General features: G+C 41.6%; 1 protein-coding gene across 3 annotated transcripts in view; it reads left to right on the top strand.

The window, feature by feature from the left end:
- The window catches only part of slc38a4 (solute carrier family 38 member 4), a 539078-nt gene that overhangs the window by 492332 nt on the left and 21091 nt on the right, over window positions 1–25655 (top strand). For 2 of the 3 annotated variants that reach the window (XM_060914349.1, XM_060914350.1), the window contains exons 2-13: window positions 408–590; window positions 5224–5308; window positions 5630–5745; window positions 11365–11438; window positions 11582–11674; window positions 11851–11932; window positions 15579–15661; window positions 18968–19026; window positions 19251–19517; window positions 24335–24414; window positions 24500–24600; window positions 24782–24906. In XM_060914349.1, the coding sequence (XP_060770332.1) occupies window positions 478–590; window positions 5224–5308; window positions 5630–5745; window positions 11365–11438; window positions 11582–11674; window positions 11851–11932; window positions 15579–15661; window positions 18968–19026; window positions 19251–19517; window positions 24335–24414; window positions 24500–24600; window positions 24782–24906 (1278 nt within the window). In that variant the 5' untranslated portion in view covers window positions 408–477. The remainder of the gene's footprint in view (window positions 1–407; window positions 591–5223; window positions 5309–5629; window positions 5746–11364; window positions 11439–11581; window positions 11675–11850; window positions 11933–15578; window positions 15662–18967; window positions 19027–19250; window positions 19518–24334; window positions 24415–24499; window positions 24601–24781; window positions 24907–25655) is intronic. The other variant, XM_060914352.1, reaches the window with a different exon arrangement.

The following is a 25655-nucleotide window of genomic DNA, read 5'->3' as shown; positions in this document are numbered from 1 at the left end:
TTGATGAAATTATAATCAGACACTCCAACGCCCCCCCTAAAAAAAAAAAAATCGGATCTGCGCGATTCAGCCGTGAAAAAGGTGGCATCCGCCAAAAGGCACGCCTTTTGCATCCGGGTGAGGGAGGTGCGTGTTGGTTGTCAATTTACTCCTGACGGGCCTCGTGTCTTTCGGCAAATACTGAGTGGTTTATGACACGCCCTAGCAGTTCTCATTTGACTCGCCAGGTGGCTGCCAAGCAGGTAGGGTCGGGCGCGAGAAATAGTTTGTTTATCGTGGTCATAAACAGTTGAAGGGTTGCAGTGTTTTTACAGGGTCGGTCGGGTAACTGGAAACACATTATTTTGTTTGGCCTAATTTTCCATGTCCTTGTTCCTGACCCATTTCCTCATGTTCTTGTTTTTCAGGCAGTGTTTTACTCCCCAGGATTAAGAGAACTCATCGTTTTACCTACAATCTACTCTCTGCTTACATGCCATGGAGCGGATGGAGCTGAAGAAAGTGATTACTGAGGCCGATGATGACAGCAACGACAGCCTGGACGAGTGCTACTCCGGGCCCATCAGCTCAGAGAAGAGCCCCATGAACAGGTCAGCAGCCTGAGACCCTGCCACATCCAGCTTCCTGCTTCCCAGTCTTCTTCACGTCTGCATTTCTGCTAATCACCCACTTGCTCTATTGCTCTTAACCCTCTCGGGTCTGAGGGTATTTTCTGGCACTAATGATTTTGGCATGCTCTGATTTTTCAATTTTAACAAATCTAAGCAGTATTTTCAAAGTCATATGACTTTTTTTGTATTCAGCACAAGTTCAGCTACAATAATATCTATGTACTGTGTATGTCGTTATTGTACTTTTTAAAAAATGACAGATAAATGAAGATGTAAAAGGCAGTTTTAGAACTGTGTTGGAATGTGTGAAAAAAAAACATGACCTTACTCGCTGTGATGAACCATTTTGGTCACTTGAGGTGATTCTGTTCAGTCTCAGGAATATATCAAGCACAAAAACTTAAATCTGCTCCATTGATTTGGACAATTAACTGGCCATCAAAAAAATGTATGTCCTATTGTTTTGGGATAAAGGGTTGGCAGTGGGAGGGGTATTCGAGGAGTAAAAATTTCCATTCCTTTCAATGAGAAGAGTGAAAACCCCTCCCACTGCCAACTCTTAATCCTATCAGGTCAGGTGATCAAAACGGTTTGTCACAATGGGTAAGGTCATGTTTTTACACACAGTCCAACACAGTTCTTGGACAGCCTTGGACTGAGGTGCCCTTGAGCGAGGCACCTAACTCCCAACTGCTCCCCGGGCGCTGTTAGCATGGCTGCCTACTGCTCTGGGTATGTGTGTGTGCTCATTGCTCGTGTGTGTGCATGTATGTTTTCACTGCTTCAGATGGGTTAAATGCAGAGAGGAATTTCACAAGTGTGTGATGAATAAAGTTGTGCGTTCTTTCTTTCTTTCTTTCTTTCTTTTCTAAAACTGCTTTTTACAACATCATTTATCTGGTATTTGACTTTTAGTATTTGACTCTATTCATTGTGCCTTGAAATTAACTCTTGTACTATTTTACTCAGTTCAGAGCCACAACCTGTAACTGTTACTCTGTTACACAATTACTCTGCAAGTTTGCTCCCACTCCAACTCCAAAATTGACTCTCTAAACTCACAATAGAGCAAAATTAACTATTTTTGAGGAAAATACTTTTAATTCTGGAAAAATTGCTCAGTCATTTTTCCTGTGTACGCACTACAGCGCATGCATATCAAATGATCTGTTCATAATAAATAGAAGAAATATTTACACTTACTCGAGTTGATCTTCAGCTGGATCGAGTTGAAGATCAAAATGACACCACTCATCATCAGTGTTGCAGCTCTCAAGATTGAATTGAATCACTGTCCTGAATCATTAATTGAATTGCTGTCCTGAATCATGCAAAGCACATAAAATCCGCGTGCCATCTCGCAACATGTTTTACCTCCAAATAGGCTAAACTATGGCTGACAGATTTTACCCTGTTTACGGTGGGCGTTCCCACGGCGAATGAGAAACCAATTGAAACTGAAAGTGATTATCGTGCCGTTACCATGTGAATAGTTTTTTATGAATGTGTAAGTGCGCTCTCAGCACTCCCAACTCCGGTCAGACTGAGTAAGGTGACAAGTTTTATGTTTCATCTAATTTTGGTAATTTAAAAACTATAATATTATTTGGTAGTGGGTACATAGGAAAGTGTAACATATAAAGTTTCTGTCAATATGTTTATCATGATTGTATGATAAAAACTCGCAAAGATATTTTTCTAAATACATGACCTACTCATTCTAAGCCTGTCGAGCTTTGCCGGCGAAGCTCTCAGCCCCAGAGGGTTAATTTCATGATGCAAACTCAAATATTCTGGTCTTGTCAGTACCACTATGACCAAACGCATGCACCACCATAATCCAAGCACACACAAATCCATTAATTCACTTGCACCACTACACAGAGTACAATCATGTCCATAAATATTTGGACATTGTCAAGTTAATGTCGAGTCTGAGAACAAGACTCCAACTGCACCATTTGACGGTGGCTGTTGCTGCCTTTATTTGAAAGCGTCCCTGCTACTGTGTTGGACTAACGTTACTGCTCGACTGCCCCATTTTAGTTAATAGGCTACAGATAAAAAGCTTGTTCATCACTCAATAAGCCCCGCCCACTATCAACAGCGCAATGAACATAGCGTGTCACTTCCTTCTCTGGGTGGAGTCTTGCCAAATGATGATTGAAGTTCGAGGTTGTCCCCGTCGTCTCCTCGATAGTTCTTCTACATATGGAACACATAGCAGTGCATTTTTTCCCACTGCACGAGAAGTCTGTATTGAGGTATTTCACCTGACGTCACAGGGTCACGTGACGCCCCGGTGTCCGCCATTTTGAACGTCAAGCTACATACTAATGCTGCAGACAGAGAGGGAGAGCCGGCTTGAAAAAAAATGTGTTACAGACACCTAGAATAGATTAATTTGTCAGTAAGCACTCTATAAATAACCATGGTGTTTGCTTGTTGTGCTGTGGGCTGCCACAGCAGACAGGGACAGCGTGCAGGACGCTCCTTTTACCGGTTTCTAGTGATGGGAATTTCGGCTCTTTTTCGGGAGCCGGCTCTTTTGGCTCTTCTTACTATAAGGAGCCGGCTCTTTCGGATCCCAAACGGCTCCTGAGATTTTATTTTTGATTTAATTGCTGCAATTAACTAGTTAATTAATTACGTTATTTATATTTTATCAATAGGATGTTTTCCATTTTATTTTTTAGTTTTTGTAGCCATTGTAAAGCTTTGTAAAGTATAGCAGTGTAACAATGTTCTAGCTATAGAAATAAAACTTACCAATTAATAAATTATTTTCTCACAAACATAATGCAAAACTGTTATATTACCAATATAAAATACACAGCTGATTTTCCCCTCCTCAGGTGCCTCACAGACTCCTCTCCCCTGCGCTCCACAGCTTTAAGCATTACACCAATTTTCGTATTTTCGCAGCTGTGAATGACATCAACCAAAAAAAGTAGGCGTACACCATGCTACTTTTTTTCCTTTGAATGGTAATAGACAACACAAAGACGCAATCAGACAGCAACTTTTTTGTGAAAGTCTCTCTCTCTCTCTGAGGCACCTAAGGACAAAAAAATAATTCGGCTCCCCAACTTGGCTCCCACCGAAGAGCCGGCTCCCGTCGTTCACTTCAAAGAGCCGGCTCTTTGAACCGGATCGTTCGCGACCGACACATCACTACCGGTTTCCTGCTGACCCAGACAAGAGGGATTACAGCTGTGAAAAGACAGGATTGGGAGCCAACAGAGTACTCCAGACTTTGCAGTGATCATTTCATTTCAGGTTAGTTTATCAGTTAACGCAATTTTGATAAAATATATAGCAAAAAGTAAATGGGTCAGTGTTTGTTAACCCATCTGAGCAGTGAAACAAGGCAGTGTTAATTTGTCTAGGGTTGCATGTAGCAGACATCAGACGTAAAACGCAATAACAGAGGCTAGAAAGAAATGGGACACGGAAATAAACAGGGAAATTAAGTAAAAAGAAAGAGAAAGAAAGAAAAAAAAAAAGAGCGCGGCTCTCCAAACACATGAGAAGCCTATCTTACGCACATATCACGCGGACTCCACACATGCATCGCGTCTGAAGTCATAACTCATCAGGGGAAATCGTGTCCGCATTGGCATGTTCAAAAAACAACCTCGCGTCAACAATGATACCACACGCAAGGAAAAAAAAAACAGTCAGGCTACTCAACAACCAACCTGGCAGCAGCAGTCATTGTCATGTAAACACAACACTTCGGATATGCAAATGCTTCCCGTTACACACGATTGCTATGTCAATAAACATCATTTTGCCAATATTTTAGAGACCCCCCAACATTTCCCAAATCATGTTTTCAAAGGATCTCATGTCTGTTTCAGGGGATCTCGGATCCCCCGAGTAACAAGACAGTGTTGTGAACATAGCCTACCTTGTACCGTTTCAAACTGCTGGGGTCATCCTTCATCAAACTGTTGACTTCTGTCGACAACCTTGGCTCCATACCAAGGCTGGGTACAGTGTTTGTGATAAAAGACAGATCCAATTTAACACGAATCACAGCTTACTTTCTTGTTAAAATATGCAAAGGTCTCCACCATCTCATACTGCGTTGCACTGAAGGACTTAAGCGTGCCGTCCAAAATGGCTGCATCACGTGACTTGGTCACGTGGGTGAAATACCTCAATAAGCAAAGCAGACAATCCTAGGGACGTTCTCTCCAGGCATTTTAGCACCATTAGCGTTAGTTTGTTCTTGAACATGATGTATGAACAGGTGAATGTGCATTCTCTTGCACGAAATTAGTATAAAAATTAATGTTAATATAAGTATCTTATGCCAAATTATTATGGCATGTTACAAAAAAAGAAAAAAATCAGAGTCCTCGTCTCCAATTTATGAGTCTGAATGCAGTTAATGCACGAGTCCAAGTCCGAATAATCAGTGCTCAAGTCAAGTCACGAGTCCTTAAAATTAGGGCACGAGTCGGACTTGAGTCCGAGTCCTGGACTCGAGTACTACAAGCCTGTCCAATAAACAGATGAGTTTGAGGAGCTAAAATAAAAATTTGTCAGTGTCTAAATATTTATGGACATTTATAACAACTGGCTCTCAATGTCATCTTTGCAGCCAGTATCTTGAAGAGGATGCCGAGAGTCAGAAGTTTCTCACAAATGGAATAATGAAGAAGTTTGAGGAGTATCATGAAGAATATGTGAGATGATATTATACATATATTAGAGCTCATTGGAGCTTATTTTGTTAATCTGTCAATATAAACACTGCCATATTTCTATCCATGTTTTTTGTTGTTGTTGTTATTATTTCAAGTAACTTATTAAGCCATTTATTATTAGTGTAGCAATTGCCCCAGAGCTGCAGCATTTACTATAGCAAGTCTTTCTATTCCATTTAACTTTAATAAAAATTCTAGCACATCAAGATACTCCTGTATGCTGTTACATAAACATGGTCAGAAGTACAGATGACTTTTAATTAGATTACATTCTCTCTCCTGCTTCTTTCTCTGTCACAGCACCCAGGTCACGCCTCTGTTGGGATGTCTGTGTTTAACCTCAGTAATGCCATCATGGGAAGTGGGATCCTGGGCCTTTCCTTTGCCATGGCCAACACTGGAATCATCCTCTTTTCGTAAGTGTACAAAGTTTTGGGCTTCTATCAGGACTCGATTGTAAGTGAAATCCGGATGCTGTTTATATATGAGAACTGAAGAACATCTGATTTCTAGTTTATTGTCAGACACCTGAGCAGTGTTTGACTATAGCATTCTGGATGTACTGTAAGATCCGGTAGGTTTCTTATTCTAGGGCAGAAATGTTCAAATGAACTGGTTTTGCATTACAAGGATTAGGGATGGTCCTAAAATGATGCTAATCCCATCAGAGGTTGAGTTTATCACCAGAATCAGACACAGAGGATGCCTCATCTTTTACCGTATTAAGGAAATATGTGGTATTTAACAGTTATTCCACAAAATTGAGTCATACATAGAGCTGATAGCTATAATCCATGTATGAGATTGAGTGGAATAACTGCTTTATTCTATCCATGTTCACTGGATTTTGAGAAACGGAGCATTTTTATTTTTTGCAAATTCGATAAATAAAAACGCTATACTAAACGTCCGACAAAATAATTTCCCCTTAGAATGTAAACAAACCAGCGAAATGACAGTAGCAATTTGTGAAAAATGTGATAATAATAATTCTTGAAAAATAAAAAAGGTATGTTCTTACAATCAAATACTTTTACTCCATATTTTGTTGCTTTTTTTTTGTATTTTGCCGGTATACTTAGTCAAGTCAAGTTTATTTGTATAGCGCTTTTAACAATAAACATTGTCGCAAAGCAGCTTTACAGAATTTGAACGACTTAAAATATGGGCTAATTTTATCCCTAATCTATCCCCAATGAGCAAGCCTGTGGCGAAGGTGGCATGGAAAAACTCCCTCAGACGACATGAGGAAGAAACCTCGAGAGGAACCAGACTCAAAAGGGAACCCATCCTCATTTGGGCAACAACAGACAACATGACTATAACATTAACAATCCTAACATAAAGTCAGCTTCGTTGATGCTATAAACCCCCCGCCGACGGAAACCCAAGCGCAAAACCGTTCACGACAACCACGGTCCCAAAGTCAGCAAGTCAACTGCAGTCCCCAGCCACAAAAGCACCACTGCAAGAGTCCAGAGCGTCCTCCAGGCGCGACCCCCAACTGTCCACATGGGGCCGCCCTCCACAGGAGCGATGCGATGAGACTCCAACCAGACACCGGGCACCAGGATGGACCAGGCAGGTCCGAGGAGCAGAAGAGGTCAGCATCTCGATCCCAGGACCGACATGTAACTCAGAGGGACAGATTTTGGGGGGGAGAGAAGAGAGAGAAAACACAGGTTGTTGGGTATGCCCAATGTCACCTGAATAAGTAGGAACAGTATACATATTGCACTGAGTCCAAGCAGGGACTCCGGCAACTAACTATGACAGCATAACTAAAAGGGCAGAGCCATAAGGTAACACAGGCATGAGGGAGCCCCGGGACATAAAGCAGCCAGCTGCTACACTGTCAACAAACTTGAGTGAGCAAGCAAGTGGGGGACTGACAGCATCCATACATCCCAGTTTACCGAAGCACTCTATGTCTGAGGACCCTCCAGATCTACTCCTTTACCTCATAAGCACCATTAACAAAAGGCTTGACTAAACAGATATGTTTTCACCCTAGGCTTAAACGCTGAGACTGTGTCTGATTCGCAAACATTACTTGGAAGGCTGTTCCATAACTGTGGGGCTTTGTAAGAAAAGGCTCTGCCCCTTGATGTAGCCTTCACTATACGAGGTACCAGCAGATAGCCTGCACCTTTTGATCTAAGTAGGCGTGGTGGGTCATAGAGGAGCAGAAGTTCACTCAGGTACTGTGGTGCGAGACCATTCAGTGCTTTAAAGGTCAATAGTAGTATTTTTATTATCAATACGAAATTTGATTGGGAGCCAATGCAGTGCGGATAAGACAGGGGTGATGTGGTCATATTTTCTAGTTCTAGTAAGGACTCTTGCTGCTGCATTTTGAACTAACTGGAGCTTGTTTATGCACTTATTGGAACATCCAGACAGTAAGGCGTTACAATAATCGAACCTGGAGGCAGGGCTCTACAGTGCGCACATTTCACTCGCATTTGCGAGCGAATTTTTCGGCATGCGAACGACGAAAAAAAAACACGCGCATTCGTGCGAGGGCTTCTTGCGGCCGACAATTTAGGAAAGCACTGAGCACAGACGCGACGAGTTTAACATTCTAAAATGTATCAAATGTTAAACTGCAAAGTATGTAAATCCAGCGCTGGATAGCCTACCTAATATAGCGTAACAAGTAACGGCCTGTATTGTTGTGTGTGTGTTCAGTGTTGTGTACGTGCGTGTGTGTTCTGCCTGCGCCTTGCTCCCTGTCTGTAGTTGGGTGCATTGCCCCTGTCTTGCACCTGCGGTGGTTCCCATAGCAGCCGGGGGGGAGTGAAAAAGTTACTTTTTTTTTGCCGTTCTGCCACATCTTTCTGCGATTGCCCCTCTTTCCCACGGTTGTATGTTGTGGGTGTGGCATTAGGTGGGAAAAGTGCTTTTTAGGGATTCATCAGATCATTCAACGGAGAGATAACTGAGAGCTGGTTCGGACCGAGCTGAGAAATATACTCGCTATGCAGAGAATAACGGCGTTTTTTAAAAGCAATGATGGTGGAAACAAGAATAAAAGAACGGACGAGGAAGAAAGTGTAGTGAAGAAAGCTAGAACGACGGGAGAAGGTGCGGGAAAATTATATAATGAGATGGAAAGCACACACCCCAGTGCAAACATTTAGATGGGAACATACAACACAGCAGAAAAAGAAATAATATACAGTATATACAAATGGTGCATGTCACAACACAGCAGAAAAACAAAGAATATATATACAACTGGGCGTGTTGAGTTGCAGATGTTAATTGCACATTAGTTATAGAAACTCAGTTCAGCTACAAAACTCAGGATATTGCACTGTATTTGGTATTGCATTGTATTGGGTATGGATGTAAAAGTGTAGAAATATAAAATATACGAAAGCTATAAAAACTAAAAAGTTGCTCTGTGAGGTTGCACTGTAATAAGTATTGCACTGTATCAGGTAAGTGTGAGAATATTGTCCTTTTAGGTCCTTGTTGGTGCATTGTTGCACCTGCCAGAAGTGGCATCAGTCAGTGCATGTACCGTAATTAGCCTTTTTCACATTACGTCACTTGCAGAAGAACCTCACATCCGTTTTCAGCCTTTTGAATGGAAGAAGAGGCGGCATGCTAATCTGCTGGCTAACAAGTAGCAACCATAGAAAGTCAGTAAACTTCCTTTCCAAAACAAGGCAGATAGGTGACTGGAATGGTCGCTAACAATACGTAATGATAAACAACAATGCGCAATATTATTATCAATCTTATCTGTGAATGACACAGTTTTGTTAACATATGTTGCCGCCGTATACCTCTTCTTCCATTCAAAAGGCTGAAAACGGATATGAGTTCCCCTGCAAGTGACGTAATGTGAAAAAGGCTAATTGTTCAAGGTGGTTATGGCCTGTGGGGAAAAAACTCTTTTTGAGTCTGTTGGTCCTTGCTTTGATGCACCTGTAACGCCTGCCTGAGGGCAGCAAGTCAAAGAACTCAGAGCCAGGGTGGGAGCTGTCCTTGATGATGTCGTTAGCTCTGCTGAGCTCTGCTCTCTGTTTAGCTACTGTTTGTTCATTCATTCAGTTGTTTGTTATTCATTTGTTTGTTCATTCATTCGTTCATTCATTCATTCATTCTCAATTGAATTTTGCGTTTTATGTGTTGGTGTGTCTAAGGTTTGCGCTGCAATAAACCTTTAAAATGAAAACCTGCTTGTGCTTGTGCCCCCATTTTATTCCCTGTGCTCCTAAAATTTTTAGCTTAGGAGCACGTGTGCTCCTGAAAAAAAAAGTTAGTGTAGAGCCGTGCCTGGAGGTACCGAAAGCATGAACTAGTTTTTCCGCGTCATGTAGTAACATTAAATTTCTTATCTTAGCAATATTTCTGAGATATTAAATGTATTAAATATCTCTACTATTAAATGTACTATTAAAGTACATTGCTACCACCGACTGGGCTGGAGTGTGGAAAAGGAGATCTTTGGGGGTAGTGCTCTTTTAGCTATTTTTAATTTCTTTTAAACACTTGATAATTTTGGGGGTTTTGTTTTCAAGTAGAGTTTTTATTTCATCCTCGGTTGGTTCAGCAACACGCTCCGCCATTTTCTTTTTCTCTACTCACAGTATATTAGCTGATATCCTAGTAGTAGTGTAGCCAATCAGAGCATGCGATTGCTCATATCCAGTGAATGTGGATAGAATTAAATATATATCCATCTATTTTGGCACATCACTAGAGTGACGTGGCCGCTCTGACGGCTTCAGCCATCAAAGTGTCTAGGGAACATTACAGTAGTGGTTTCCCGTTGTTTTCTCCTCTTAACCATTTCACACTCACACCTATGGACAATTTAGAGCCACCAATTAGTCTAACCTGCATGTCTTTGAACTGTGGGGGAAACCGGAGTACCCAGAGGAAACCCACACAGACACGGGGAGAATATGCAAACTCCACACAGAAAGGCCCCTGTCGGCCACTGGGCTTGAACCCAGAACCTTCCTGCCGTGAGGAGACAGTGCTAACCACTACACCACCATATATACCGTAGATAGCATGTACGCTGTTTTATGGGTGGAATTATTTCAAGAAAAGTGCTTAAAGCATTTTAAAAACATAAGCTAATGTAATGGTAGCAATTAGCGAAACCTGTTGTTGTTTTTCTTTACAGAAGGGTTAACAACACAGTTTTGTTTTTGCTTACTTTGTGGTCTCTGTGTTCTGTAAATGTCATTAGCTGTAAATGTACTATCAAGCTGAATGTGGTCTTGTTAATGTAACACACACCAGTACTATTTTTGGTTAAGGAACTTCCCCTTACTGGCCTTGTTTTTGAAAGTCCTACAGATCAGAATACACACCAGGGTGCACACTGAACAAGACAGAAACATAGAGACAGAGATGAATATGACAGAAAGAGGTAGATGTGAAGAGAAGGCTGCGTTTATGTGTCTGTCTGGACATTGTTGCCTTGCACGTGCCCTGAATGACTGGCAGATGGCAGCCAGCTAGACTGCTCACATCCACTGACCTCCTATTCCCCTCATAGCATGCAGATGAAGTGGACACCTTCGTCAGTGCTAGATCTAGTTCTCCTCTGATTTGTGGGTCAGTGTTTTGGCCTTGCCTCCATCACTCTTCTACTCTTGTCTACACCAGGTGGCCATTTCTGTACTGTGTATGGGCTCCTGGTGCCTGGTAATTCTATCAGCAACACTGACGCTTCCCTTCACCTCATCTTTTTTTCTTTTCATGTACTTTGTCAGCTTCTCTTAAACAACATGACAGCCTCCAATATTGGAGGGTGACAAGAATACGCAGGTGGACGTTAGAATGTAAAGGGAGATTGATTGCCTCTACTGAATGTGTACTGTATTTGAAAATAATCTCTATAGCACAGTTCATTACCTCATGATGTGTTGCTTCATACAGATTGTCATAAAGTGCATGGCAATATAAGCATTTTTTTTTACTTTACCCTTTTTAGTTTTTCGACACATTGATGATATTTCTTGAGGGGCAAAAAGTTCATGTTAATGTCTGATTTTGTCCTGCAGTGTTCTCCTCTTTGGTGTTGCCATTCTGTCACTCTACTCCATTCACCTGCTGCTTGTAACAGCTAAAGAAGGAGGTAATCATTAACGCACACACACAAGAATATAATTGATATCGTAGGCGTCTTCTTTTCCATTGCTAAATAAATATAGAAATGGTATCGTCGGGGTGATCTGTGCTATTTTGTAAAGCATATCATGTTTTAAACTTTATTTTCAGGCTCCCTTATCTATGAAAAGCTGGGTGAAAGGGCTTTCGGCTGGCCAGGGAAAATTGCAGCGTTTGGGTCTATAATCATGCAGAATTTTGGAGGTGAAGAGAAACGCTACAGATGTGACTTCCCTTTAGTCTCATTAAGTCTCACTTTCATTTAGTCACCATTGCAGTGTTAAAAATCATGTTGCAGTCTTTACTATGCTTTAATGACTGATCTGTTTGGACTTGATACTTGTTTGACTGTCAAATGTGATTAAATTATCTTTGCCCAGCCATGTCCAGCTACCTGTTCATCGTGAAATACGAGCTGCCGGAGGTTATCCGAGCCTTTCTGGGACTAGAGGAGAGCTCTGGGTGAGTGATGGCAACATGCTGTAATTCTTAGTCGTCCATAACGAGAGCGAATACAGTGTACAAGTGCAGAGAAGAATTCATTTTCCAGGGAAAGAGCAATGATTTTAAATTACAAATCTCTAAAAATAGTGATCTGAATGGTGATCCGACTCCGGGGTGGGGGGGGTGTCTCATTAACCACACACTGTCAGAAATAGGGGCACAGTAGAAGTCTATTTCTGTCTCCCAAGGTACAGTCTACACTAATGTAACCCCTTGGGCTCATTATTGGACCTCAAGGTAACTGTGTACCGTTTTAGGACCAAAAAGGTCCATATATCTTCCCAAGCAGTATATAAAGAGGACAAACAAGTACCTTAGAGGGTACTGCCCCAGTGACAAGCCATTGTACCCCTAAAAGGACAATAATGTACTTTTATTTTCTGAGAGTGCAAGTGATGAACAATAAACAAAGCAACATTTTTTACCTTTAAGTGATTGTGTATGCTGTATATTTGCTGTAGATTACTCAAAATACAGATATAGTTGCTTATTAAATCTATAACATTGGCCATACAGGTCACTGGTTTGAAGAGAAAAAATATGCGTCACTCATTACAGCTAGTTAGCTGGCGAGCTTGATGCTAACAAAAGTAACATGGATGCATCCATGTTTTGTTTTGTGGTTTTCCCCCCACACTGTAGCTCACATGCACTGAGATTGGAAAATTATATAACTCCAATCTCTGACTTCACAGAGAACTAAAACATTACTGGTTGTAGACATAGATGTTACAGGTCAGAATTGTAGGTCAGGTGGAATTTTTCAACCTAGTTTACAATTTTTAACCCAGTTCATAATTTGCTACTTGTATTAGGGAGATTTACTATATCTAAGGTTAGGATTTGCGAAGAGTTTGTATTTTAAACTACTTGATGACGTAATAAGACTGTATTCATTATCTCATCTCATCTCATTATCTCTAGCCGCTTTATCCTGTTCTACAGGGTCGCAGGCAAGCTGGAGCCTATCCCAGCTGACTACGGGCGAAAGGCGGGATACACCCTGGACAAGTCGCCAGGTCATCACAGGGCTGACACATAGACACAGACAACCATTCATGCTCACATTCACACCTACGCTCAATTTAGAGTCACCAGTTAACCTAACCTGCATGTCTTTGGACTGTGGGGGAAACCGGAGCACCCGGAGGAAACCCACGCGGACTAGGGCTGGGCGATATGGAGAAAAAAAAATATCTCAATATATTTTTGCTATATCTCGATATACGATATATATCTCGATATCTATGCAGGAAAAACAACCCCCAAAAAACAGACACACCAAATTCAGCAAGGTGTTTTTTTTTTTTTTTTATTGAAGTGCAAACAGGTAGGCAGCCAAGTGCCTAGAGGTAGACAGGTAGTAGTAACAAAGTGCTTGTGCACCATTTTTAACATGAATTATCAAACCAAGGAAGTAGTATATTGCCTTATTTTAATTACAAACATAAAACCTGAGGGTAGGCAGTTCTTATAAAGTGCGTCTTAAACATTTAAGTAACAAAAAAAAAAAAAACCCTCATTTCATAAATATTAATTTGACTTATAGAAATAATACATATTGCCTTCCTTTTCCTTAAAAACAAAACTCAAACTCATCTCACCGCATTAACTCTCAGCCTGGCACACTCCTCGTACAAAAGTTTGTGGCGTACCTGTAAATGGTTGAACAGGTTCGTGGTGCTCGACGCTTTGGTTGCCACCAATTTCTTGCATTCCCGGCAGTAGACCTCTTTCTGTTGTTTGTCCGACGGTTTAAAACCAAAATATCTCCATATAATGGAGCCATTTGTCCTTTTTTTTGGTACGAGTTCTGCCGCCTCCGGGCTTTCTGTGGGCGTCGCCATGTTGAATGAGTTAACACGCCGCCTACACGCGAGGGGAGGGGGTACAAACACAAGAAGGAGGCGGGGCGGGCAGCACCATAGCACAGTGAAGGAAATTAAGCACAGTGGCGAAATCATATTAATTTAGAGCATTATCTCGATATATACGATATGCCAAAATCTTTTTCGTGTTCATAAAACATATCGATATATCGCAAATCTCGATATATCGCCCACCCCTAACGCGGACACGGGGAGAACATGCAAACTCCGCACAGAAGGGCCCTCGCCGGCCACAGGGCTCGAACCCAGACCTTCTTGCTGTGAGGCGACAGCGCTAACCACTACACCACCGTGCCGCCCCTGTATTCATTAATAAATTCAAAATCTATATCACTCTTTCCATTGTAATTGTTGCTGGTCTAGTGGTTAAGGTCTTGGGTTAAGAATCTGAAGGTTCGGAGTTTGAATCCCGGTTAAAAGCAGATGGCCTTTTGATTTCATAAAATCAGTGAAATTTATTTCCCTCTGAAATTTGGTCATGATGATATGTTTCTTTCTGTAATATCTTTAAAAAAAAAAAACCCTGGCCATTCCGTGGCCTGTTTTAATTTGAAGGGATTCCCGAGCATATAATGTGTATGAAATCACTCGCTTCGCGCAGTCAAGCAGACAGAGCAAGTCCATGTGCGCATGTGCAGGTTTATCTTCATTTTCTTCTTCTTTTGGGTTTTACGGCAGCAGACATCCAGTGTTGCATTACTGCCATCTACAGGTTGACCTTGACCGTGCACTGACAGTTGCATCATTTTGTCGCTAAACAAACAGCTGATCACACCGAGGTGCTCGCTGACCGCCGATATTTATTAGTTTGGTCCTGAGTTTCCTTTCCTTCACAACATAACGTCTCTTCTTCTCGCTTTCCGTTCCTGTAGTCGGTCTTTCACGTTTCATTCGCACACTCATGTCTGCCATTTTTCTCTCCTGTTTCAAATTTGTATCCCACAATGCCTTGCACAAACAGGGAAATCCCACCACGTCATGCATGATGTAGTATCTTGAATTGTGTCATGGAGAAGCGGGAAAAAATAGCGGAGAATTTGGGGCCATGTGGCTCTAAATTCATTAATTGTTCTACAAGTCTGTAATTCGAATTCAGTAGCTTTCGGGCCACTAAACAAAATACTTGGGTGTCAGGGAAAATTCATTTTATGATCTACACTTGAAAAATCTGAAAGGCAGTCTTACTTTTAAGTATGAAAAGGATGTTTTTTTTTAAAAATGCTAATTAGGTAGATAGGAATACAGACAGACGAGGACATACTAGATAGTTGTAGACAGAAAGGAAGTGATGGAAAATCCTTTTTAAGAATCTTAGATAATTCAAAATTTTACCTAGGTTGGAAATGATGAACTAGGTTAAAAATTTTAATCCAAGGCAAAAAAAAAAAATCTTTTAGGTTGAAATTTTTTGACCTGTAACATATACATATAATGTTACAGCAAAATGCACCCTTCTGGAAATGCATTTAGATGGAACTACAAGGAAGCTTTCATCTCCTCAACTGCTTAACTGAAGATTCTGTAGATTTCATCCCGAAGTATTCAGTGTTTATAGTTTTTAGTGCAACTGTTTGCACCCATCACCTGTCCAGCCTGTGTGTAGTGGCCCTAATCATGCACTGTGGCTTTAATAATGTTCTTACGATAATAATTGTGTGACATTGCTGTTGTGAGAGTGTAACCTCTGAGCTTGTGTGCTTTCTCCTCTGCTGTAGCGAGTGGTACCTGAACGGGAATTACCTGGTTGTATTTGTGTCTGTTGGAATCATCCTACCCCTGGCTCTGCTCAAGAACCTGGGTAAGCCCTGTTCTTCACTCTGTTTTGCAGGGTGTATGCCTGGTGTACAGTACTGTGCAAAAGTCTTCGACACCCTGTTACTTTTAATACAAACTTTATTATACAACTTAGATTTTTACTTTATAACTTCTACATTATCGAGTAATACCAAGAGCTGGCCTAGTGATTAGTGTGTCCACGTCTCGACAGGAAGATTGCAAGTTCTACTCGTGGTCAGGTCGTACCAAAGACCATCTTAAAAATGGTACCTACTGTCATCTGGCGAGGCATGCCGCAATACACGAGTAGTCAAACTCTCGCGGTTACCAGAGGACCAGCCACCCACTGTAGCCCTAGCTATATAATAGTCGAGAGGCTGAAGGCTATAGAAAAGATCAACGCCACTCGATGTGCCTTAAGGGCCTGGTTAGTACTTTGGTAAGAGACTGCTTGGGAAGACCAGGTCCTAACATGGGAGGGACTTTGACATTATCGAGTCAGTACAAAAACATTTTAGATTTCCAAATATTAGTTTTCCAGCATATGATTAAATGTTACAAAAAAGTGTTCGTCTATCAGTAAAATAAAAAAAAACCAGCATATTACATAAGAGATCACTTTTCAGCCAAAAGAACATAATGAAGGTGACTGGGTTTTGCTGCGAAATTAAGAAACAAATGTGACAGTCAAAGTCTCCTGAAGAACTGTGTCTGGTTCTGCAAGATGCTCAGGAAAACCCTTATAAAACTGCACAGTTGTACCCGGGGCTATGTTTTTTTTTTTTATCCCCGCTGGCCGAAAGGCCCGTAGGGGGATTACGTCATGGTGATTTCCGTCCATCCGTCCCGGGAAGGTTACTCACCTTCTGAAATCAACTCCTCTCACAATTTTTGGAGGAATTTCATCAAACTTGGCAAAAGGCTTTGTTATATGTCGGTAGTATGCATATTGTTATTTTGTTCAATTCAGTCGCATTTTACCAGAGTTATGGCCCTTGATTAACAAAATTATACTTTGACAATTTCATGAGTGTGTTTTCCTTCTGACGTCAACTCCTCTCAATTTTTGGACGAATTTCTCGAAGCTTGGCAAAAAGCCTTGTTATATGACGGTAATATGCATATTACGATTTAATTTCGTTTGTGAAAATTTTACAGAGTTTTGACCCCTGATTAAATAACGTACTTTGACAATTTCATGAGGGTGTACGTTCTTCTGAAATCAACTCCCCTCACAATTTGTGGAGGAATTTCACAAAACTTGGCAAAATGTTTTGTTATATGACAGTTATATTGAAATTTCTTTTAATTTGGGCACATTTTCCCAGAATTGTGCCCTTGATTATTAACAAACTTGTACTTTGCCAATTTCATCAAGGTGTGCTTGCTTTCTGAAATCAACTTCCCTCACAATTTGTGGAGGAATTTCACAAAACTTGGCAAAAAGTTTTGTTATATGACAGTTATATTGAAATTTCTTTTAATTTGGGCACATTTTCCCAGAATTATGCCCTTGATTATTAACAAACTTGCACTTTGCCAATTTCATCAAGGTGTGCTTGCTTTCTGAAATCAACTTCCCTCACAATTTTTATCCCCCGCTGGCCAAAAGGCCCGAAGGGGGGTTATGTCGTGGCGATGTCTGTCCGTCCAGCCGTCCTACGAAGGGTGTTCACCTTCTGAAATCAACTCCTCTCTCAGTTTTTGGAGGAATTTCACGAAACTTGACAGGATTATTTGTTATATGTCGGTAATACGCAAATTGCAATTTCGTTCAATTCAGCCGCATTTTACCAGAGTTATGGCATTGTTGTCAGCGGGGGATATTGTGCTCTCAGAGCACTCTTGTAAAGTGCATGTAATGCCTTTTTGTAATGATTTAAAGTGAATATATATCATTAGTAACGACCAAAATTAATTAATAAAGCAGGGGGGAAAATAATATTAATTATTATTTGTTGTTTTATCATCAAGCACAAAACTATCAATAAATCGTGGCTTCCGGATCCCGGAAAAAGGCAGCCCTCCCTCAGGGCTAATCTCACATGATGTCACACATGGAACCCTGGTTATCTGGGTCATTTCGGTACTCCGTACTTGTTTACTCACCGGGATTGGATATTGTTGTAGGAATCTTACAAAAATAACAATGTGAAAGCGCTGCGTTGTGTTTGGATTTTCAAATTCATATACAACAGGACATTTGGTTCACGAATTTCCAAGAAAAAAACACTAAAGCGACAGTGGGTGAGGTTTGTGCAAACGAAGCGTGCAGATTTTGTCACCTACTAATACAAAATCTGATTCATCAAGTGTTCATCACCACCAGAATGACCACATGGGAATGACTGGAGCAAAAAGAAACCCATTTATTTAATAAATGACATTTGATCTGACATTTGGACAGTTCATCGATTCCCCCATTATCACACACACACACACACACACACACACACACACACACACAGTGCACCAGATGCAGGATTATGAGCAACATTTACACGCTCGCGACATCCGATCTTATCATATCCGATGCAATTTAACAAGAAGAAAAATGCGTGCGCACAATCATCGTTAATTATTAACTGAAACGTGTTAAATGCTCTCAGATTGCAATATTGCAAGACTCGATTTGTTTTTAGTTTTGTTCAGGAAAACATGAAAGCTAACCACCATGTTCTGCACACCTCTCTCTATCTCTCTGTCTGTCCATCTCACACACGCTACAGAGGAAGACTGTCATGAACTGAGTGAACTGATAACCGAAAAGATAACCATTTACTCCGGAATATCCTTGATAATCATCTGCCCCTTCATCGGACAAATAAGAATCCCAATCACTATCAGAATTCTCTCCAAAACATGATTCCGTATCGAGATTGAGCTAATCACTGCTGCGCACATGAACAAAATTGATACCTGGATTGTTACACGTGTGACGTCACGCACCCCTTTGGGATCTTCCGGTTCAGTCTTGGCAGATTCTGTGAAAATCGGCTGATCTTATTGATTTTCCATTCATTTATGGCCTTTTGGATCAGCTATGGTTCGAAAACACATGGTCAGTCAACATAATGTTGTTTTGTACAAGGAAAAAAGTGGGGTTTAGAGGCATTACATTCACTTTAAAAAAAATTGACCCTGTTGCTATTATTTATTCCTGTTTACTGCTCTTTATAGTATTTTTTTTACAACGTAGAAACCTTTAATTTCTTTATTTTTGAAGGCATCTTTGCTCTAAAGCATTTCTTTGCATGTTGCCGAAGACTTTTGCACTGTACTGTATCTTTCCATCTGTGAGTCTTATGTATATTCCACTCTTGTGCAGGCTACCTGGGCTACACCAGTGGCTTCTCTCTCTCATGTATGGTCTTCTTTCTGGGCGTGGTAAGTGGTTTTGTTCTTTCTTTTTTTTATTCCAACACTGTTCAAAGTAGGAAGCAAATCAAGATGGGGGGGGGTCAGTGTTTGAGCATTGCAATTTTAAATGGATAAACAATGTACTGTATTGTGTGTGTGTGTGTGTGTGTGTGTGTGTGCTTCTTGATTTGTAAGACTTTCTGTTTGAATCTCTCCAAACAATGATTTTTTTAATAATTTGTGTGTGTCAGTTGATTTATAAGAAGACCCAGCTCCCCTGTCCTTTGCCATTCTTCTTCCACCACTCGGCTAATATGAGTCTAAACGGCTCGGAGCTGATGAATCCGAATGTGTTGCATAACCACTCAGCTCTGATGGAGTTCTCTCGAGCAGACATGAACAGCGGTCACCTGGAGCCCCATTCTTCTGCTTCACCCATCTCTGGCGTCCACTACACCCCTCACCCAGACGACTATGAGGACATGTGCACACCTAAATACTTTGTGTTCAACTCCCAGGTGAGGGCTCACAATGCATCTTACAGCTCAATTATTTTAACAGCAATATCTCATCTCATCTCATTATCTCTAGCCGCTTTATCCTTCTACAGGGTCGCAGGCAAGCTGGAGCCTATCCCAGCTGACTACGGGCGAAAGGCGGGGTACACCCTGGACAAGTCGCCAGGTCATCACAGGGCTGACACATAGACACAGACAACCATTCACACTCACATTCACACCTACACTCAATTTAGAGTCACCAGTTAACCTAACCTGCATGTCTTTGGACTGTGGGGGAAACCGGAGCACCCGGAGGAAACCCACGCGGACACGGGGAGAACATGCAAACTCCACACAGAAAGGCCCTCGCCGGCCACGGGGCTCGAACCCAGGACCTTCTTGCTGTGAGGCGACAGCGCTAACCACTACACCACCGTACCGCCCCTAACAGCAATATATTTAAAAAATATATATATATATTTTTTTTTATCTTCATCTTAATTACTATCAGTATAAATATTTATAGAAAAAACATAAGCTCTTCACGTTCTTTGTGATCTTTTTAAAAACGTAGCTTTTTAACCCATATTTACAAAGACCGGGTATTTCACCTTTGTCAGAATGCAGGCACTTACGGATGCAAGGGAGAGAGGGTGCGGTGCAAACTGCAGGTGTAGCCAAATCGTGAGGTAGAAATCGTAGTCAGGAAACAGGCATAGGTCGATCGATTGGTAAACAGGGCAGTGCAGGAGAGACGAGAAAACGAGGTCTGAAAGTAACAAAAACCGTGGTCTTTATCAGGAAGTTAGTCAGGAAAACAAACGGCTCGGTATAGTCAGGTACGGGACACAGAACAATACTTTGCGAGGTGTGTTTGTGACTACTGAGCTTATTTTGGGGGGGTTGTGTATCATAGGAAGTGTAGTCCGGAGTTACATCATTCTGTTGCTAAACGAACAGCTGATCATGCCAATATTTATTAGTTTGGTCCTGCATTTCCTTTCCTTCGCAACATAACGTCTTTTCTTCTTGCTTTCCGTTACTGTAGTCAATCGTTCATGTTTCATTTGCACACTCATGTCCTCCATTTCCCTCTCCTGTTTCAAATTTGTATCCCACAATGCCTTGCGCGAACGGGGAAAGCCCACTACGTGATGCATGACGTAGTATCTTGAATTGGGTCATGGTGAAGCAGGAAAAAATAGCAGAGAATTTAGGGCCACGTGGTTGTACGGTAAATTCATTCATTGTTCTATTAAAAAAACTAATAAAATTGGAAGTCTGTGATTCAAATTCAGTAGCTTTCGGTCCACTAAACAAAAATAATTGGGTGTCAGGGAAAATTATTTGTATGACCTACACTTGAAAAATCTGAAAGGCAGTCTAGCTTTAATTTATTTATTTATTTTAATCATAGCGTTGTTGAATTCTCAAATCCGATTGGTTAGAAGGTATTAATTTAACGTCACAGCTTTAATACAGATCACAAGATTATATTCATGCGCTCATTCTATTAAGTAACAGCTCCAACACAACTTGTGTAGTGGATGATCTGTATAATCTAAAATTAATAATAAATAGGTTTAAACAAAACATGCTCTTTGAGAAAGGCATGGGGAGAGTGGGGAGACTTGGGACATGTTTTCAGCTTTTGTCGTGTAACACGGCTGTGACAAACCAGACGCTCGCGGATTAAAAATAAACTCAATGCTTTAATGAGCACAGTGAGAGAAGACAATGTACAAAAGCCAGGCCAGGTCAATACCGAGAAATCTAACACAGTAATGAGGGCTAGACAACTCGTGGTCGGGAAACAGGCAATAGTCCAAGAACCAGGAATCAGAAAAGCGCAGGCAGGATAAACACAAGGGCTAGGCAAATCAGAGTCGAAAAACAGGCGGGGATCAAGAAACCGGGAAGCGAGAGAGACGAGCAAACAAACACAAGGGCTAGGCAAAACAGGAAGAAACCGGAAGGCAAAAAGGGTCATACACAGGAATGCAATCAGAAATAGAAACGCTCAGTAGGCTCACGAAAATGTGGAGGCAATACTGTGCAAAGGGTAAAACAAACAGAGGGGTATAAATACAGATATAAGCAAAGAGGTACAGGTGATGATGATTAGAACTCGGGGGAGCCACTCCTAGGAAGTGGCTCCAGGTTGGCTGATGGAGTGCACGTGGTAGTGACAGGCGTGTGAGGGGGATTGTGGGAAGTGGAGTCCTGAGTGTTAGGTGAGCCCGGGAGGGTGACATGTAGATTGTGTGAAATTCTTTGCAGGTAGCTTCATATTGCATTAGAGAGGATTAATGCCGCTTTTCCACTACAAACGCGGCTGAGCCGTGCCGTGCTGAGTTGGGCTGAGTCGGGCTGAGCGGGGCTGTTGGAGTTGCATTTCGACTACAACTGTGCTGAACCGTGCTGGCTGGAAGTGGGTGGACACATTGGGTGGAGTTAGCAAAAGTGGGTGGACGTCAGGTGATGTCGTTAAGCAGCGCAAACAGTGACATCAGTGAGCTTTTAAGCGGCAGTCTCACGACCCGGATAGTAAACAATAAACATGGAGGACATGGAGTCGTTAGTGTTGCTGGTCTTGGTGCTGTGGCTTGTTGTCACCAACAACGCGGACAAATACTGGCAAGAGCGTATAGATGAGGCGAGGCGCATAAGGCTTCAGAAATTCTCGTAATTCTTCTCCTTCCGGGTTTGCGGTGTTTACAGATCCCAGCGCGCTCGCGGGGCGTGTGTGGGCATGTGAGGACACTCCTCCTCACCAATCAGTGCACAGGGGAGTGTCTGCTCACGCCCCCAGCCTCACTTGGCTCGCTTTGGCTCGCTTCATCCCCACTCCAAAACCGTGCGAGTTTTAGGGGCTAAGCAGGGCTGAAACGAGCTGAGTCGTGCTGGTTTTTGGTAGTCGAAACGCGAGCCGTGTCGGGCTGAAGTGAGCTGAAGCGAGCTGAAGTGAGCTGAAAAAGGGTAGTGGAAAAGGGCCATTACTGTCCCCTCTTACCATGACATTAGTTTCTCAGCTTGTCACATATACTGGCCTTTTTTTTCTTTTTTCTTTTTTTGCAGGGAGACTTGGGACATAGTGGGGAGACATGGGACAAAAATAAAATACCCAGGCCTACATGTTTAATTTTTAATTTTTATCAATACTTGTAACATATGAACTGTATGAACACACAATGCTGGTACATCGATAGAAAAACGTCAGTTTACACAAAACCTGATCAGAAAAACCAGATCCTTTCTCAAGAAGGAATGAAATTTAATTAAGTTTAATCCTCATGCAGGTACTCGCCTACATTTTGAACAAACATTTTTTTAACAGTTTTATTTTTGTAAACCACAAGAAAAAACCTGTAACATGATGAACTGTCCCAACTCTCCCCATCTGGATATTTTGAAAAAAAAAATCTTTAATGTTTTTCCCCAGAATTTAAGTTTAATAAATAATAATGTATGTGGTAACTCTAGGCTACATACTTTAATTTCTAAAATATCCCGAATTCATATGGTGTACATTACACCATAGAATGGAGGTGGATTGTGAAGTAGAAAATACAAGTTTTGGTTGACAGAAATATTGAACTGCACAAACCTTACTGCAGTGTCCAGGTTCATGGCTCCAAAGGAAGTCGGTTACTCTAAGGGGCAACATCGAACTTCTGATGTCATCTAAAACCTGATTTGGTTGAACTTAATTTATGGGAATACAAACTGTCCCAAGTCTCCCTGCTCTCCCCTACAGGTATAATGGTTGTTGTTAGGAGACATTTTTTAACATTTACTGAAGGAGTCTCAGGTATCAGCGATTTATAAGAGTCAGTAAGGTGGTGTTTACATTAGACCGTATCCGTCTCGTTTTCGTCGCGGATGCACTGTCCGTGCACATTAAAACGCCGGGAAACGACTCCACAGGCGGAACAACTTGAATCCGCCAGGGCCCGCGTATTCAATCCATTACGTATCTGATTCGGTGCTGTGTAAACATTGAGGAACGAGGATATGTTGTGCTGAGCTCTAGCTGACGTCGTCATTGGACAACGTCACTGTGACATCCACCTTCCTGATTCGCTGGCGTTGGTCATGCCACGTTGGTCCTGTGACGCGACTGCTGAAAAACGGCGCGGACTTTCACTTCCTGCTATTTGTCCCGAATCACTGCTCGTGCGCTTCACTCGCGCGCTGTGTGAGCTGCGCAGGGCCGGAGTGCGCACCCTCCAGAGGGCACTCGCTGTTCAGGGCGGAGTGATTTGGAGCGCAGGATGCCTGCGGAGCCGAGCGTATCCGTGTATTGGCGTTGCTGTGTGCACGCGAATCATGTATTAGCGTTGCTGTGTGCACGCGAATCGTTTTAAAAACGTTAATCTGATGATCCGCTGATACGGTCTAATGTAAACCCCACCTAAGTTTCCACCACAAGAGACTCTTCAGGACAGAGAAGTTTTCTTATTAACTTCAAGTGAAAGAAAAAGAGAGATGTGGTTGAGGGAACAACTGTTTAGCTGCTATAACATAAGCAGGAGAGAAACTGAAGTTGTCTCACAGATGTTCCATAACATTAAATGTTTAAAAGTGTGACATTGTTCTTTCAGCAATTAAAAACTGTAATAGTTGTCAAATTGCTGTGATATAAGAGGAATAAAACTTTACAGGTCATGGTGTTATTGGAAAAATTGGTGACAGTCACTCCACTTCTCATCATGACTCCTCACACCGGCCCAACACTTATTTTTCTGTAACAGAGCATCTGTGAAAACCTTGCGTTCCTTTCACACGACACTCTGGCCTTGATAGATCTTCATTTTCTGTGTTTCCTCCTCCAGACTGCATATACTATTCCTATTCTAGCTTTTGCCTTTGTGTGTCACCCAGAAGTCCTTCCCATTTACAGTGAACTCAAAGAGTGAGTACCTTTTTATACCTCACTACAGTAGAAAAAAACACAAAGTTCACTTAATGTTCACCCTTTTTTGCATTTTGTTTTACAGTCGCTCTCGGAGGAAAATGCAGAATGTATCTAACTTGTCAATACTGGCAATGCTGACCATGTACATGCTCTCATCCCTGTTTGGCTACCTCACGTTCTACGGTATGTCGTCCTCCTCGCAAACACACACAACGACAGGCAGCGTTTGGTAACGATAGTTATGTTCGGTAAAGACTTTCATGTGTATGAGAGTATCAGATGTGCTAATTATCGTTCTCAGTTTAATTCTGTTTTCTCCCTGCTATTCTTTTTCTTGCGCGCGCACATGCATTTTGACCCACAGACAACGTGGAGGCAGAGTTGCTGCACACCTTTACCAAGGTTTATAAGTTTGACACTATGCTTCTGTGTGTGCGTCTTGCCGTGCTGACAGCAGTAACGCTCACAGTTCCCATCGTCCTCTTCCCTGTGAGTATCCAAGCACCACACACGCGCGCGCACACACGCATGCACGCACAGGATATAGACTCACATGGTGCCATGGGTAAACCATTTTGTAAAATAAAGGCTTTCATACAAAATTGTCTGATTATAAGCGATCGCTTTGTTTTTATCTAACTGATGTATACTTTTTTCAATTATGCAACTGAATCGATTTAGAAAGCACACCGAGTCAGCTAATAACCCAAGATAGAAACAGCTACAGCTTTAGATAAAAGGGTTATCTTAAGAATTTTTTAAATAAATAAGGGTGATTTCATATATGCTGCATTTACTTGGATTGAAATGAACCTTAGTGAAGTTCCCCCTTGATGCAGTTTTTTTTTTTATGACCTTCATTATACTGTTGCATAGCCCCAGTCTCAAAGGGGGAAAAAAGTCTTCGCATGCAACTTATTTGCCTCCCACCTCGACCATTATGTTGTTTGAATAAGCCCAATATGTACTGTAATAAAGAATTTTAAGTCTTTTTTTTTTACATATTGAGCACAGCCCACTTCATGTGTCAAGTTTGTGGCATATGCTCATGAATCATCTGCTCTCCTCTGCAAATTCAGTCAATTTACCTGGAGCAGTGAAAATATCTTATACAGTAAACCAGATATAAGACTATTAATAAGCAGTGTTGTAGTCGAGTCACTAAACCTCGAGTCTGAGTCCAGTCTCAAGTCCCCAGTGTTCAAGTCTGAGTCAAGTCCAAGTCATTAAAAAAATTT

This window comes from Neoarius graeffei, chromosome 2 (assembly GCF_027579695.1).
Source record: "Neoarius graeffei isolate fNeoGra1 chromosome 2, fNeoGra1.pri, whole genome shotgun sequence".
NCBI classification, from domain to species: Eukaryota; Metazoa; Chordata; class Actinopteri; order Siluriformes; family Ariidae; genus Neoarius; species Neoarius graeffei.
This window is presented reverse-complemented; position numbering and strand designations above follow the sequence as displayed.